The 17215-nt window shown below is 42.2% G+C and overlaps 1 protein-coding gene across 1 annotated transcript in view; it reads right to left on the minus strand.

Moving 5' to 3' along the window:
* Positions 1-17215, minus strand: part of LOXHD1 (lipoxygenase homology PLAT domains 1) — a 141459-nt gene that overhangs the window by 86511 nt on the left and 37733 nt on the right. Inside the window, exon 7 of the mRNA XM_075269762.1 lies at positions 8022-8136. Within this exon, the coding sequence (XP_075125863.1) occupies positions 8022-8136 (115 nt within the window). The remainder of the gene's footprint in view (positions 1-8021; positions 8137-17215) is intronic.

The following is a 17215-nucleotide window of genomic DNA, read 5'->3' on the forward strand; positions in this document are numbered from 1 at the left end:
CCTGGAGGGGGGGGGTAGTTTACCCTTTGGGGAGAAGGGGCCCCCAATACAGACCCGGCATCCGCTGTAATAGGGAGGAGGATGCCGGGGACGGTTAGACGCCAGCACAGATGCCAGCAACATCGCTATGCTTCTGCCCTGCATGAAGCCAGCAGCGGCAGGAGCGGAATAACAGCATCACTTCTGCCGCTGCTGGCTTCATGCAGGGCAGGAGCATAGCGATGTTGCTGGCATCTGTGCCGGCGTCTGTGCATCTGTGCCAGCGTCTACACTCCCTGGCATCCGCCTCTCCAGGGGCGGATCCAGGGCCGGGCGAGCCGGGCAACCGCCCGGGGCCCCGCGCTTAGCGGGGCCCCGCGGCGCAGCCGGGACCTAACAAAATGGTCCCGGTCGGCATGTCCCGACTCCAACAGAGCTCAGCGTTAAAGCAGGAGCTGAGCTCACAGCTCCTGCTTTAAACGCCTATGTATTTCATCTCATCGGCGGTAGGACGCCGATGAGATGAAATACATAGGCGTTTAAAGCCGGAGCTGTCACAGCTCAGCTCTGGCTTTAACGCTGAGCTCCGGCCTCCGGCATTTGTAGCCGCGATGTGATGACGTCATCACATCGCGGCTACAATATGTGTCTGAGGGAGAGAGCTGCAAGGGAACGAGGAATGGTGAGTGTGTGTGAGAGTGTGTGTGAGTGAGAACGGCTTGACACTGGGGCAGATGGAGGGGGAGAACGGCATGGCAATGGGGCAGATGGAGGGGGGAGAATGGCATGGCACTGGGACAGATAGAGGGGGAGAACGGCATGACACTGGGGCAGATGGAGGGGGAGAACGGCATGGCAATGGGGCAGATGGAGGGGGGAGAATGGCATGGCACTGGGACAGATAGAGGGGGAGAACGGCATGACACTGGGGCAGATGGAGGGGGAGAACGGCATGGCAATGGGGCAGATGGAGGGGGGAGAATGGCATGGCACTGGGGCAGATGGAGGGGGAAGAACAGCATGACACTAGGGCAGATGAAGGGGGGAGAATGGCATGACACTGGGGCAGATGGAGGGGGGAGAATGGCATGACACTGGGGCAGATGAAGGGGGGAAGAACAGCATGACACTGGGGCAGATGGAGGGGGGAGAACGGCATGACACTGGGGCAGATAGAGGGGGAGAGAACAGCATGACACTGGGGCAGATGGAGGGGGGAGAATGGCATGACACTGGGGCAGATAGAGGGGGAGATAACAGCATGACACTGGGGCAGATGGAGGGGGGAGAACGGCATGACACTGGGGCAGATGGAGGGGGGAGAACAGCATGACACTGGGGCAGATGGAGGGGGGAGAACGGCATGACACTGGGGCAGATGGAGGGGGGGGATGGCATGACATTGGGGCAGATGGAGGGGGGGAGAACAGCATGACACTGGGGCAGATGAAGGGGGGGAGAACAGCATGACACTGGGGCAGATGGAGGGGGAGAGAACAGCATGACACTGGGGCAGATGGAGGGGGGAGAATGGCATGACACTGGGGCAGATAGAGGGGGAGATAACAGCATGACACTGGGGCAGATGGAGGGGGAGAACAGCATGACACTGGGGCAGATGGAGGGGGAGAACGGCATGACACTAGGGCAGATGAAGGGGGGGGATGGCATGACACTGGGGCAGATGAAGGGGGGAGAACGGCATGACACTGGGGCAGAGACGGGGGGGGGGAATGAAACTGGGCAGATAAAGGGGGAGAATGGCATGAAACTGGGGACAGAGATAGAGGGGGGGGACATGAAACTAGGGGTAGATGAAGGGTGTATATGAAAATGGGGGGGAGATATAATTTACGGGTGACTGTAGGAGGATTATACTGTGTGGAATCACATGAAAATTGAATGAGAATGGGTGGAGTCAACATAAAAGTGGGCGGGGCCTAATTTGCTGCGGCGCGCGCAGCGCGCCGCACGTTTTGTTCCCTCTTTCTAGTCTTCAACAGTTGGGAAGTACAGGTTAGAAGTGCGAGACCCCCAGTAAGTAGGGCCCCGCCAAAGTCAATTGCCCAGGGCCCCGCAAACCCTGGATCCGCCACTGCGCCTCTCTATTACAGCGGATATTCACATATGCATAAGACAAGCGGCGAGATGCCGCTGGCCCTGCGTGCCCGCTCATAGACCAGTCTAGCCTTCACAATGCGAATACAGACCCGGCATCCGCTGTAATAGAGAGAGGCGGATGTTGGGTCTGTATTCGCATTGTGAAGGCTAGACTGGTCTATGAGCGTGCACGCAGGGCCAGCGGCATCTCGCCGCTGGCTTTGCATATGTGACCCCGCCCACCAATGACGCAACAAAGCCGGAAGACAGAAGATTTTGCAACAACGAAGACTGGTGAGTATGCGAAGTGGGACAACCCCTTTAAGAGTGGCTGATCTCAGCAGGGAAGAGGGTGGGGGTATAAAAAGTATGTTTTTTGAAGGGGGCACCATTACAGTTTTTGATGCCATTTTTTGAGCCAAAGCCAGAAGTGGGTTCAGCAGGAAGGAGAAGTTTATTATCTCCCATTCCTTTAAGACCAATTTCTGGCTCAAAAATCTTGCATGAAAAATCATTTTTTTTCTAAAACAAAATCCTGTGTGTGAAACTTCCCTACAAGTGTATCAGAGCCAGTCTGCAGGGTCAACCAGTCGAGTCCATCTGCAGTATACCTCAAGCCAATATAGTCGCTACAACCACAGCACTCTGTACGCTGCGCACGATTTTTATACTTTTCCCACATGGATTTGTATAGAAGTACTGCAGATATTTTTTTTTCTGTGACTGCCTTTTCACTCTGATAAGAGAACATGTAAGGGTTAAATAAATCCATTTTTCTATGGGAAAATGAACAGTGTAATCTGTTATAAGAGCTAAGGATATCCTCATCCACCTTCACTAATATATGTAATTACTTGTTGTACCAGCAGGGGGCTCCTTAGTCTACCTAATCATGGCGAAATATACAAACAAAACAGTAGGTAGCCAAGATGGGGCAATAAGTGGCTGTGCCAGGATGATGGGGCTGATTGTATAAGCCATGAACAGCAGGGGGCATCATTTTTATTTTTTTCTATCGGTCCCCTCTGCTTTACACTTCCATAAACTGCAAATGAAGGGGAGAATTATACTAAAAGCACCAGATTACAATGCAAGGAAAAAAAAAATTGCCACAGTACTCAATACATCGAACCCGTCAAGAGATAATACGATAATCACAATCTATTTTATTCTTAAGAAACACAATAAAAAAAAAAATCATTGCCTTAAAGGTTTTGCCATAAGAACTAAAATTATAAACAAACAAGCAAAATTTACCTATAAAGGCCCAAGAGATACAGGAAATATGTGTTGCCTGTGCTGTGGTGTTTCAGTGTTGTCGTAGGGGCATTTTCTGAAACATAATCACCAGAAATGTAATATAAAGCTTCTGGGCCCCAAAAATCTGTATCTGTAACTTTGTAATGACTTGTTATGGCAAAATGATTCAATGCAATGTTTTTTTTTATAAATACATGAGCAATATATTTTTTTTATTTTTATTGAATTGCAACCATTTGCTTTGTGGCTGCGGCTTCATGAGGGGAGGGGGAGGTCTGCTCGTTCCCTGTACTGCAGCACCAGCCGCAGAGTCAAATGATCCATCACCTGTATACACGGTACAGCTAGAGAGTAAATTGTCATGTATTTGACTACCAAGGAAATGAACAAACTGCAGTCAGCAGGGCGGTGAGGAGTGAGCTTGTTCTCGGGGGTACCGGGCTTCTCCACCGAAAGATAACTCCTATCATAAGGAGCAGATTTATTACCACCTCTAAATGGAAAATGGTACAGCCGATAGAAACCAATCACATCACAGCTTTCATTTTTGAAACTCAACATATGAAATGAAAGCTGTGTTGTGATTGGGCAACACAGACAGTTTTTTCTTTTAGATAGGATAATAAATACTTCTCCAATACCAATGCTGGGAATAGCATACCGCATGCAGAGGGCAATAAACTGTTATGGCATTGGCACTGATATGGGGCAATACTTTACTGTATGAACACTGTGGTTTACTCTAATATGCCGTACTGTGCAATACACTAATATAAAGCACTGTGCAATAACTGCTATAGGGACACTGTGATTTACACAGTTATGGGCAGTGTAAAGTACACTATAATAGGGCACTGTGACATACACTACTATAAGCACACTATTATGGGGTACACTGTGCAGTGCACTATTTTAGGACACTGCATTATACTTTTCTAGGGCACTCTGCAAAACATTACTATAGGGACACTGATTTACACTATTATGGGCACTGTGCAATACATTGCAATACAATGTTCCAGCGGCACTGTGATTTGCAACAGTATAGGGACACTGTGTAAGGTCTGGTTCACATCTGCAACTGGTATTCCGTTCGGGGAGTCTGCTTGGGAATGCAAGCATTAACAAGCGGTGAGCTTATGAAAGCACATGGACCCCATAAACTAAAATGCGGTCCGTGTGTTTTCCACGCACAAGTCATGCAGAGAGAAAAGTACTTTATGAACTACTTTCCTCTCCGCACGACCTGTGCGGACACAGTGTGGAAAAGACATGGACCCCATTAGTCTATAGGGTCCGTGTGCTTTCACTGCTCACCGCTTGCCAATGCGTTCCGTATTCCATTTGGGGGGTCCCCAGGCAGACTCCCCGAACAAAATACTGAACACAGATGTTAACCGGGCCTAACACACTACTGTATGGACACCACAGTTTACACTATTATGGAGAAGTGTGCATTACACTGTAACGGGACACTATGTAATACACTACTATATGGACACTGTGGTTTACACTATTTTGGGAATTGTTCAATACGTTAATATAGAGGAACTTGTGACTTGCATTGTTATAGGGGCACTGTGTAATACACTACTATAGGTGCAGCCACTTGCACAATTATAGCAGCACTGACTCACACTGTTATAGGGGAACTTTAGACTACACTGTAATAGGAAGTTGTGAGTATTAGAATACTGTCATTTATTCTCCCTGCGGTTTTCTAGATCTCTGCTCGCTGTTGTTCTTTGTTTACTTCCAGTGAAGAAATGAATACAGAAAGTATATTGGATAATTCTATAGCTTTTCATCACACAGACAATAACATTTATTTGCTGAAACTGGACAGCCCCTTTAAATTTCGGTGGAGAATCCGTTTAAGTAGCAATAGGACACTGCTGTAAATCCAGTCCTAAAGTATACAGTACATGGTAGTCTGGGTATCTTCCTGTGCAAAAGAAAAAATATTAGACAGCATGCTTATATAAAGTCAATGAGTACTCTGAAAATACATGGAGTTTCATTATTCCCCTTTTTTTGCCATACAAAAATGTAAATGTAATGGGAAGGGAAGCGCAAGTGTTCAGTAAAGGGTTTCAGATCTCTGTACATTATGGACATAGAGGAGGAGTAGCCTGTACCGCAGGAGCATGCACCTATGTGTAATAGATAGATAGATAGATAGATAGATAGATAGATAGATAGATAGATAGACTAGCTCCATCTAAAATAAAATCAGCATGATATACCATTGTACTGTCTATTAATACTGTATATTACAAGCAGCCTTTAGGGTTTCATACATTTATAATGTCTCCCACTCCTATAAATAACCATCCTTATCCATATTATATTCTATGGGTTGTCTCAAGTGTCCTGACAATATCAATACGAAGGATGAGCCAATTGATTCACCCTAGTGTAGTCAACTTTTTTGGGCCATTTATTGTAGTCCAGTTATATTAAGTCCCAGGAACCAGACCTATCACCTTCGGCCTCCAAAAACCAAACATTTAAGTTTGACCAAATATGGCCAATATCAACAGCGCCACCTAGAGGTTACATACTTGAGAAAAAAAAAATCAAAAGCTTGTACATATTGAAGTTCGTTTGGCATCATTTTTAACTTTTGCCTCAGTAAACATTTTCTTCAGAGGATTATGGCCTTCCTATCAGTCCGTAAGGTTGACTGTGAGCAGAAAGACTCCCGAAATATTCTCGCTTTCATTTACTGCTCCTGCGAAACGTTTAAGGTGCGTCTCTTAGCATCTCAGGATTAAACTGCTCCAGAGTGACACTTTAATGTAGAGAAGCCGGCCTGAAAACTTATTAAAACCTTATAATTTAAAAGGGTTTTAATGAGAAAATGGCGTTATCAGTCCCAGGAAGCGTCCAGCCTCTTAATCCCTGTCATGACTAATCGCCGCCTTATTCTCAGGCAAGGCAATGAGCGAGCGTCTTATTGTACCTGCTTGCCCAAGCAAGGCCTCCTGCAGATAGAGATTAGAGACAAAACTCTCATTTTAAGTGTATGGCAAAAAAACGGCTTTAGAAATCCCATGTATTTTCTTTACCAGTCCCACTTCAGTTTCTGTACAGAGTGTAAGGGTTGCTTGACTGCTCCTAACACTCAGGACAGTGCGGTTACCTCTTGTCAGTGCTGTAACAAGGATAAAACACAATACAGAAGCTTTAACAATGCAATGAATGCAAATGACATTACAATTTATCACAAGGGCAAAACAAGAAAATGTAAATTGCTGCAGTGAACTTTTCTGCCACTAGGTGGTGCTTTAACCTATTGAATTAGATGTATCAGAATATACCTCTCTTTGTTCTGGGTCCCTATTGGGTGTTTTCTCTAAACAGCACACCGTGTGGTCACACAAAGTGCTGCAAGTAAAATGTACTCAAAGCTAAAATATTAAATATTATTAGTCCTTATGGAATGATCAGGAGAAATATTATATAAATATATATCAGATTTAGCAATTTGTAGGTATTTAAGTGATTTTGCATTATTAAACGGACAGCTATCTAGGCTATCTATAATACCAGCATCTTCTTCTGTTGTAGAGAGACATTTGGACCCTTCTGGATTCAGAACTTACCGTATGTTCTGACCCCCTATAGTAGGTATGTCCATGCTCAGATCAGTGTAAAGAGAGTGGGTAAAATGGATTGTAACTTTTTTGTAAAAGTATTACATTACTTGGCAAAATGAAAAGATAGCTTATCTTTAAGAAGGTCCAATGTTTAAAGAGGACCTCTCATCAGTTGGAGCACATGCGGTTTTATATACCGCTAAAATGCCGGCAGTGCGCTGAATTCAGCGCACTGTCGGCTTTCACAATCTGTGCCCTAGGTGAAGAGCTATCGGTGTCGGTACCGTAGCTCTTCACCGTCAGAAGGGTGATCCTGGCAGTCAGTCAGGAACGCCCCTCCTCACAGCAGCGCCTATAGCACTGTACTGTGAGAGCGGTGAGGAACGTCCCCCCAGTACTTGTCTATGGATGAATAATAGGTATGTGTTTGTGTCTATTAATTTACAATGGCATGAAAAAGACAAAAACAAAAAAATAAATAAATAAATAATAAAAAAATCCTAAATTCAGTTTCTGGTCTCCAAACGTTGCAATCGTCTATGGACGAGTACTATCAGGATGGGAGGGGGTGTCACCCCCTCTACCTCATAGATTGTAAGCTCTTGCGAGAAGGGTCCTCGCCCTCTGTAAAGCCTCATTGTAGTGCTGTGGAATATGCTGATACTAAATATATAATATGTATTATTATAGACCTGAGAAAAAAATCAAATAATCACAAAATTTCATAGAAAATCGTATATTTTGCCTGAAACGTCTCTAATGCTAAGGCCCCACATTGCAGAAACGAAACACAAAGATTTTTCTTTGTTTTTTTTGGTTTTTGGGTTTTTTTTTACCCAAAGCCAAAAATGGCTATAAAGGGAATGAGGAATGTAAAGGAAGTTCTTATACTTCTCCCTTCTGCTCAATCCACTCCTGGCTTTGGCTCAAAAAAAAAAAAAAAAAAACTGCAAAATCTGCAACAACAAAAAGTTGCATTTCCGCAACATGGGGCCCCAGCCTAAAGAATTCATTGATATATTTCCAGGTGTATATCATTCTCAGGCCTGGCACTTCCTCTTAGTTCTTACTAATACATACTTGCTGGTGAGATGAATCTTCGGAGTAATTCCAGACTCTCCAAACATGGTAACAAAGACATTGGCGTCAGTTCCAGCTCCCCGCACATCTCCAGTTATAGTAACCACTTCGTAAACTATAAGGAAAACAAAGTATGCATTATAAGAAGAATACGTCTGTGATCACACTATATCATAAACTATGGCCATAAATAATGGTGGAGAATGGTATTTTTTAATTATTTTATGGCAAAAATATGATGCACAGAGCATGAATTTAAAACTTATAGCACCTCACTTTGCTGTAATTTCCAACAGCAAAATAGTAGGTTAAACTTGAGGCCTGGTTCACATCTACATTCGGTATTCCATTCGGGAAGGCCGCTTGCGGATCCACCCGAACGGAATATTGAAAGCATTAAAAAGCAATGAAAGCACATGGACCCCATAGACTATAATGGGGTCTGTGTGTTTTTCATGCGGTGTCCGCACGAATCATGTGGAGAGGAAAATAGTTCTTGAAGTACTTTTCTCTCTGCATGACTCAAGCGGAGACAACACGGAAAACACAAGGACCACATTACAGTCTGTGGGGTCCGTGTGCTTTCATTGCTCACCGTTTTTTAATGCATTCGGTATTCCGTTTGGGGGGGTTCACAAATACCTCAATACTCCCCAAATAGAATAGCGAACACAGATGTGAACCGGGCCTTAGGATAGGTCATCAAATGAAGATCAAGGGGAGGGGGTGTTTTAAGCAGCAGTGGTACTCCCTGAGCACCGTGTCCACTTCACAGGCAATGTGATGTCACTTTCATCGGTCATATGGTCTGATCGGAGGTCAGTCCCATTCAAGCACAGCCACTATACCAATGTACACCACTGTGCTTGGTAAGAACTGAAATGGCTGCAGTGCTGACCCAAACACTGCAGTCTCTTCACATACCTGACTGATGGGGGGCCTGGGTGTCAGACACCCTGTGATCTTCAGTTGATGATCTATCCTAGAGAAGAGTCACCAATTATTAAGCTTGGAAAACTCTATTAAGACTCTTATTCCAAAAATGTTATGTAACCCTGGCATACGCTGCGTATCGATGTATAAAGAGGACTCTTAAGCCTGCACAATTTAATGGAGTGGACTCCTAGGGCTCATTCATGAGTATGTAGTACACAGCCTGTTTGTCAGGGAACACCAGCGCATACATATTTAGAATCAGAATATCTTTTAGGTTAATAAAATTTCATTTAAAAAGGGTTTCAGCCAAAAGAAAGAAACTTCATTTAAAGAAAAAAATGTTATTTTTACCACACAAACTGTGCAAAAAACTTATTTTCGACCTCCCAAAATGCAATTAATAAAAGATAATCAGTAAAATAAATGTACCCCTAAAATGTACCATCAAAAAAATGCAACTTATTCAGTAAAAAAGGATCATCATGCAGAGACATTGGTGAAGAAGTTAAAAAAAAAAAAAAATACCATAAAAACTTATTGACCAGGGTCCAACGTGGCATAAATGTCCCAGAAAAAAAAACAAAAAAAAAAAACACAGCATTTTACAGTCACAGTAAAGTGGATGGGATTCTAGCGAATACCGTCCGCTTTGGAAATCGCAGCATGTCAGATATACCTACGGAAGCGCTGGAGGTTTCTCTATGGAAGCAGAAGGTCCGCAGAGGTAATATCTGCAGACTTTCTGTGAAAAGTGAAGTATGACAAACCACAAGTGTTGCCATCACAGTTTTTCCCACAACCCTTTTTTACTGTGGGATGCTAAGTGGGGCCTAAGCCTTAGGGGGAATTCACACGGAGGAAACTGGCGCGCGATCTGGCACGTATACGGTGTGTCAGAGTTTGCGTGCTCAAAAAGATCCCACTGATTTCAATGGGGGTTAGGATCGTATACAGCGTGTAAGTTTGCAGCCGCAAAATTACATAGCGTATACACTCATAACTCCCATTGAAATCAATGGGATGTTTTTGAGCGCGCAAACTGCTGACACGCTCCACTTTACTCCATGTGAATTCCCCCTTAAATGGGTTTCCTAGATTCCAAGTGGTTTTTTTGTACTGATGACTTATTCAGAGAATACGTCATCAGTATCTGATCAGTGGGGGCCGATCAATCAGAAAATCCATCCTCCTCCAGCTGATAGCTGCCCCACAATTGTATTCAACTGAGGCCCTGTGTTGAATAACATTCCTCACAGCCCAACGATGACACTAGGCTCTAAGGCCCACTCTTCTGACAGGGGGGAGATATGGGTTCCAAAATCAACAACACCGATATCTCCAGCACCGGGCACATACTGAATTCAGAGCACTGTCGGCTTTGTAGAGGTATATAATACTGCAAATGGATGAGGACATGAAAGGTCCTCTTTAATTAATGATCTATTCCAAGGATAGACCATCGGTTGAAGATGAGCAGAGGCCCGACGTCTGGGGTCCTAACCAACCAGCTGTTTGAAGTGACAACGATGTTCCTTGAGCACTACTTATGCATCATAGGCCATGACCACATGGCCACAGGTCATACAGTCTGACCCCAACCGATCACCAATCCTAAAGATTTTTCATATTGATGTGGGATCTGATACCCAGACTCCACTTAGATCAGCTATAAAGGACCCCAGGTCTGTCTTCAGGATATCTGTATTAGGCCTTGCCAGAGGCATGGTTTAATTAAATGTCTGTCAGACAACATAATACATTGCAGAATATACATTAGGTAGTGCAATGTAGTTTACGTTCCCTAGAAGGATTTAAAAAAATAAATTTACAAAAAAATGAAGCGAATAAATAAAAAAAGTTTTACCTACATAAAACGCAAGTAAATAATTAATTAATTTTATTAATTAATTAATCCCCATCCTGAAATGTCTTCTAAATAATAAAAAAAATTAAAATACTTATTTACTGAGTATTGCCAAATCTGCCATGACTGAAGCAATACAACATATAACCCCCGGTAATGAGAAGGTAGCCACCTCTGGCTACTAGAGATGAGTGAATATGCTCGATTGTATACCTGGCGGCAGGGAAGGTGGGAGGGTCAGTAAAAATTTGAAGCCCCGGAAGTGTTTTTGCACTGGGAGCTATGCAGCCGAGGTATTCGATCGAGCATATTTGCTCATCTCTACTGGCTACCATTTCCCTTACAGCGGCCACTAAAGGGGAAATACAGTATTAGGGTCCATTCACACGGAGTAACGTGCCGCGTGATGTGGCACGTATACGGCGTGTGATACTTTGCGTGCCATAAAAGCCGCAAAATCACAGCCACAAAATAACGCGGCATATACGATCCAGGCTCCCATTGAAATCAATGGGAGCTTTTACGGCACGCAAAGTATCACACGCCGTATACGTTCCACGTCACACGGCACGTAACTCCGTGTGAATGGATCCTTACATTTTGGCCATTCAAACGGATGAGCAACATGTATGACAATGGCAAACATTTGTATTGCCCTTCTCTCACAAAGACTCTAAGCACGGGAAAGCATTGTGGGGTAGCGGAGTAGTGACTGCCATATAGATGCTCATCTCCAACACCCGCAAGGGTCCATTGTTTGTCTGGGGAACCTTTTTAGCATGTGGGAGGAAAACCACACAAACACAATAGAACATTCTCATGTTGCCCATGATGTGGTGTATATCTAGTTTAATATAGGTCTGTATATGTTTCTACTTTATGTATGTTATAGCATTCTCCCCCCTTTCTTTTTGCATTAACGTGTTTGTAATTCAGTGCTTTGTCGGTTATATTATATATCCTTCCCCGCTGTGTTTTTTTGTGCTGTTTCATTGTCTCTGTATATTAGCATTTACTTATATTATTATTAATAAACCTTCCTTTTTTATATAATGATGCTCCAGGTGGTTTTTGTTGAGTACCAAGGACTGATATTGTTGGGCAGGCGAAGTCTGGCATTGACCATATGAGGCTACTTACAGTAACCTTGTCACGCACTATGTGATACTATTGTAGTCGTAGTCCCATTGTCTTCTATGGAAATCCTCATCAATGATGACACAATCGCAGCAGAAACTGCCGTCCGGATTGTGCCCATATTTCAATGGTACAATAGTCACAAGCAGTCCTATAACTAATCCAGTGACAATAATGAAATAATTTAGTGAACTATATAAGTATAATCCATAGAGCAGAGCTACGAGATACAGAGATCATAGAGTTGCTATGTGCCCTTTGTGTCAAGAGGAATGGTCTGCGGCCAGCCTTGCCCAGACAGAATATTGTTTGAAGGTGCCCGGTGTCGTAGGTGTCGTTTTCCTGGAAAATAAAGAATGTTTTAACTCTAGTGACAGTGAAATCGGAGTTTTTCCTGGCTCAACTTCGACACAAGAGATTAGTCCATGCCAGGTCAAGTACTTAGCGCCAATTATACCAAGTGCAGGGCACAGAGCATGCACACCATCACATCCTCTGAAAGAAGATACCGCCATGTGCTCGCTAGACAATGGCAAGGGAGAGACTCTACAAATGACATAAGGAGGAATTGCCCCAAACCTCCACCGTATCGGGACCTACGTCAGCCCATCTAGGTAGTATACAAAGTAGGGCTCATAAAAAAAGGACCCAAATGCAGGAGGCAAAGGTCCTGGAGATTGGGGACGAGTCCAACAGATCTAGAATCTCTCCAGACGTGGTCTCATTTCATCTCTTAGTTTGCAGCAGGAAATTTATCTTTGTTGTGCCAACCATCCGCACCCATAGCTTGGATACCAGACTAATACTAGGCATTGTACGGTGTTATATGTATTATTTGATTCATCAATAACATTCATGGTGCTATTAAAAGAACAATTTATGGCTGCATTATTTTAGTATTACAATACACTATTATTGGGTTGTGATATAGCACTATTATTTTGACACTGTATGGCACTATTGTACATTTCTATGTTGTGTTATTACATATTACAGTGCACATGATTTGGACATGATATAGCACTATTATTATGACATTGCACGGCAAATTATTTTTAGTAATATTTTGATATCACACAATATAGCATTATGTTAGCACTGTATGGCACTATTTACATGTTATGGTAGTATTACTTGGGTATTAACAGAACTAATATTTGGATATCATATAGTACTATTATTTTGTTACTTTATGGTACTATTAATTGTACTTAAGAATTACAAGGAACTCTTACTAGGATATAATAATACAATATAATTTGGACATCACAATATGGCACTAATATTTTAGCAATGTATGGCACTATTAATTTACATTTTATGATGATATTACCGTATTTTGGTATTATAGTGCACTACTATCTGATCACAATATAACACTAATATTTTAGCAAAGTTTGGCATTATTATCCATACATTATATGATAATATTATTTGGGTGCACTATTATCTGAATACAATAGGGCACTACTATTTTAGCACTGTATGACATTATTAATTGTATATTTAAGGTATTACTTAGGTAAGTATTTGGATATAATATAGCACTATTATTTTGACACTGTGTGGCACTATGCATCTTATATTTTATGATGGAAATACCTTGATAATAAAGGGCACTATTATTAGGGTACAATCAAACCATATTATTTTGCCTCTAAGACACTAAGACACTATTGTACATTTTATGATTGTATTATTTGAGTATTATAGGACTATAGTATTTGGATACTGCAGAAAGGAATTATTTAGTAAATAATAATTTTGCACATTATGTTCAATCACTATTACTGCAATACCGTATATACTGTCATTTGGACATTCTGAATTTGGGAAACGTATGGCACTATTATTTGGACACAGATTAATACTACCACATGAGCACTACATGCATATAAATAATAGATTGTCCTATATTTGTTAGTTGACAAAATAATGTTGCCTTCTACGTACTATATTTCTTGCATACAGGGGTGGCGGTATCCCATCTTAGAAGAGCGTACAATTACTATTGTCTATAATTCATCTATGCACAGAATCCAGGAATGAGAAAAAGGAGTTTGTGAAGTTGAACTATTTCTGGAATATAAATATATATACACATCGTACATACAAGAAAAGTGACAAGCAGCCCTTTATATACCGCCTACTGTCATAGCCGGGGTGGACTTCACCTAATATAATTTCCATAGCTCATGGGCTTTTTACAATGTACCAGTGTAGATTAACACAGCCTAGAAGCCGAAATAGGAGTGAGATTTATGCCACTGTGATCCGATCACATAGAATTGCCTGCACTGATACATTGTCACAGACTCTCATCTGTGAGAAGTATTAGCTCTGTACATAGGTTACATTTGGATTTTTTCCATTCACTGACAGTATACAGAGATGTTGAATATGTGCAGGCAGCAATTTCCTGTTATCATATTTGGGACTCCATCAGAGGACAATGTCTGAATATACAGTAGCCCCGCCCCCAGTTATAATACAGCACTCCAAAAATCAATGGAGGTGCACTAATTCTAATGGACAACTAGAGTCCACCACAGTCATAAAATGGGAGTCTATGGTTCAGTGATCTAACATTGCAAGTGATCAAGGGCAGCTCCTTATAAGAGACCCATATTGAGTCTTCCTCTCCTGATACAAATGTTTGAGGGTTTACCATACATGTAGTCAGATTTATGCAATAAGTTACCCAAAGACTGACTCCAAGTCTTATAATATATAAACTCCTGCTATAATAAGACAATCATGGCTTCGGGCACCTATATTACATCACTAACCTTTCTTCTTGTTGTAGTCATCTTCTTCTTCATTGGAAGATTCCGAGTGGTACTGAAGAAGCTCCTGTTCATACAGCTCAAGGTAACTCAGCTTTTTTGGTTTCTTTGACTTATCATCCTTATCTTTCTTTTTGTCCGATTCCTTTCCAGACTTCTTCGATTTTTTCTTCCTTGAGCTACTGTCCTCCTCGTCCTCACCAGAGACTTCTTCCTCATCCTCATCCTTTTTCTTTTTCTTCTTTTTCTTCCCGTCACTGTCCTTTCCAGATTTGGACTTTTTCTTCTTCTTTACAACTTCCTCCTCTTCTTCATCATCAAGCTCCTCTTCCTCCTCTTCTTCCTCCTCCTCCTCTTCCTCATCTCTCTTTTTCTTCCGCTTCTCTTTCATGTCATTATTATTTTTTTCCTTAATTGTTTTGAGGTCATGTTCTATGAAGTCATATTCATCTTCTTCTAAAAATTCTTCTTCCTCTTCATAGTAGGGAGTTTCCCTTTCGGGTTGCGATGGATGTACTTGGTCTTTTGCCTTCTTTGTTGACTTGCGTCTTGAGTTTTCTATTGGTTCTACTTCCTTATCTTCTTCCAATAAGCTCTTTTGTCTCGGTACTTTGCCTTTCTTTGTAGATTTGCGTACTGGGTTTTTTACTGGTTCTGCTTTTTTTTCTTCTACTTCATCATCTTCATATTCTTCTTCTTCCTCTTCGTCTTCTTTTTCTATTTCTTCTTCTTCTTCTTCCAATAGGCTGTGTTTTCGGAGTAGTTCGCCTTTCTTCGTTGACTTGCGTAACGGGTTTTTTACTGATTTTACTTTCTTATCTTCTTCTTCCAATAGGATCTGTTTTTGCACTTCTTTTTTTGTTGACTTCTGTACTGTTTTTTTTACAGGTTCTGCTTTCTTATCTTCTTCTTCCAATAGACTCTGTTTTCGCAGTACCTTCTGCTTACTGTTGCTAGCTGAACTACTCGATGACTTCTTCTTCTTGCCCTTCAAGTTAGTTTGCCTCTCTTTCAAGTCCTCGTCTTCATCACCCTCTTGCATTTCATCTTGGCTCTGCGTTTTATTCTTTTTCGGGGCCATCACTTATTTATGGAAATGTACCCTTTTTTTTCAACCTTGGCTTTCACCCCTTTGACCGAATTGAGTAACGATATAGTCAGTGATATGAAAACTGGCCAATCGAATCCAGGCCCCTTAATTAAAAAGACCTAAGAGGGGCACATGGTTAAACTCTGATCTTGTCTCTGTTGCTACGAAAGAAATATCTACCTGTCCCTGATACTGTGTCCTGCCGGGAGTAACCTCATGAAAAATTACTTACTGCTTCGTATGTCATGTGACCGGCAGAGAAAGCAACGTGAAAAAAGAGATCCTCTGGGCTAGCTTATCTTACTGCACTGAGTTTCCTCTTCATTATTCATAGTGTCAGGATCACTTTACAGATAAGAGATGTCTCAGTTTTACCTCAATAATTTCAGACCGGTCCAGTTATCGTCAAATGATTGATGGGGAGAAAAGTGCGAAAAACAAACAGAAGAACAAAAGAAAAGATAATAGAGGATTGTAGAAAACTTCTGCAAACTAAACTATGGCTGGTGAAGACCAGGTGCAAAATTATTTGCCGTAAACCCCATTATTTTTGCATATACGGCAGATCAACTTCTCTCTGTGGCCTCATCATATAATTGTGTAAAGTGAATATTTAGTGTTCTCGATGCCAAAATTTGACACTGAGCCTTATTATGTGATATGCTTGTAGACTAGGCGAAACAGACTTTGTATTCCCGAGATCACATTTCAAGGAACAATAGCGAGTGTGTGAATACAGCTCTGTCATTAATCCAGCATCCATGACAGAAAATGGACTAATACAGGAGATGTTCAGGAATATCGGACAGTCACAGGAAGTTCCTGGGAACCAAAGCAAAATATGTAATAGAGTTCCCTCTCACCATGCGTCATTTATAATACTGGCACTTTATGTGGTAGAGGGGTCTGAAGCCCCTGTTAGGTACCAGGGACCAGGAGGACGACGCGCTACCCCTGCACGTAATATAACTACACCCATCAATCTTATCAGAATGAAGAAGAAACAGGAATAAAAATGTTTTAAGCTATATATATATATATATATATATATATATATATATATATATATAGACAGACAGAAAAGCTGTAGCCTGCCTAGCTGCTCATACCTCTAACTTACCCAGCTACTTATTCTTCTAGCCTGCCCAGCTACTCATTACTGTAGCCCGCCCAGCTACCCATACCTCTATACTGCGCAGCTGCTCGTACTGGTAGCCTGCCTAGCTACCCATACCTCTATGCTGCCCAGCTACCCATACCTCTAGCCTGCCCAGCTACTCATTACTGTAGCCCGCCCAGCTACCCATACCTTTATACTGCCAACCTATCCATACCTCTAGACTGCCCAGCTGCTCGTACTGGTAGCCTGCCTAGCTACCCA

Source organism: Leptodactylus fuscus, chromosome 1 (genome assembly GCF_031893055.1).
Source record: "Leptodactylus fuscus isolate aLepFus1 chromosome 1, aLepFus1.hap2, whole genome shotgun sequence".
NCBI lineage: Eukaryota > Metazoa > Chordata > Amphibia > Anura > Leptodactylidae > Leptodactylus > Leptodactylus fuscus.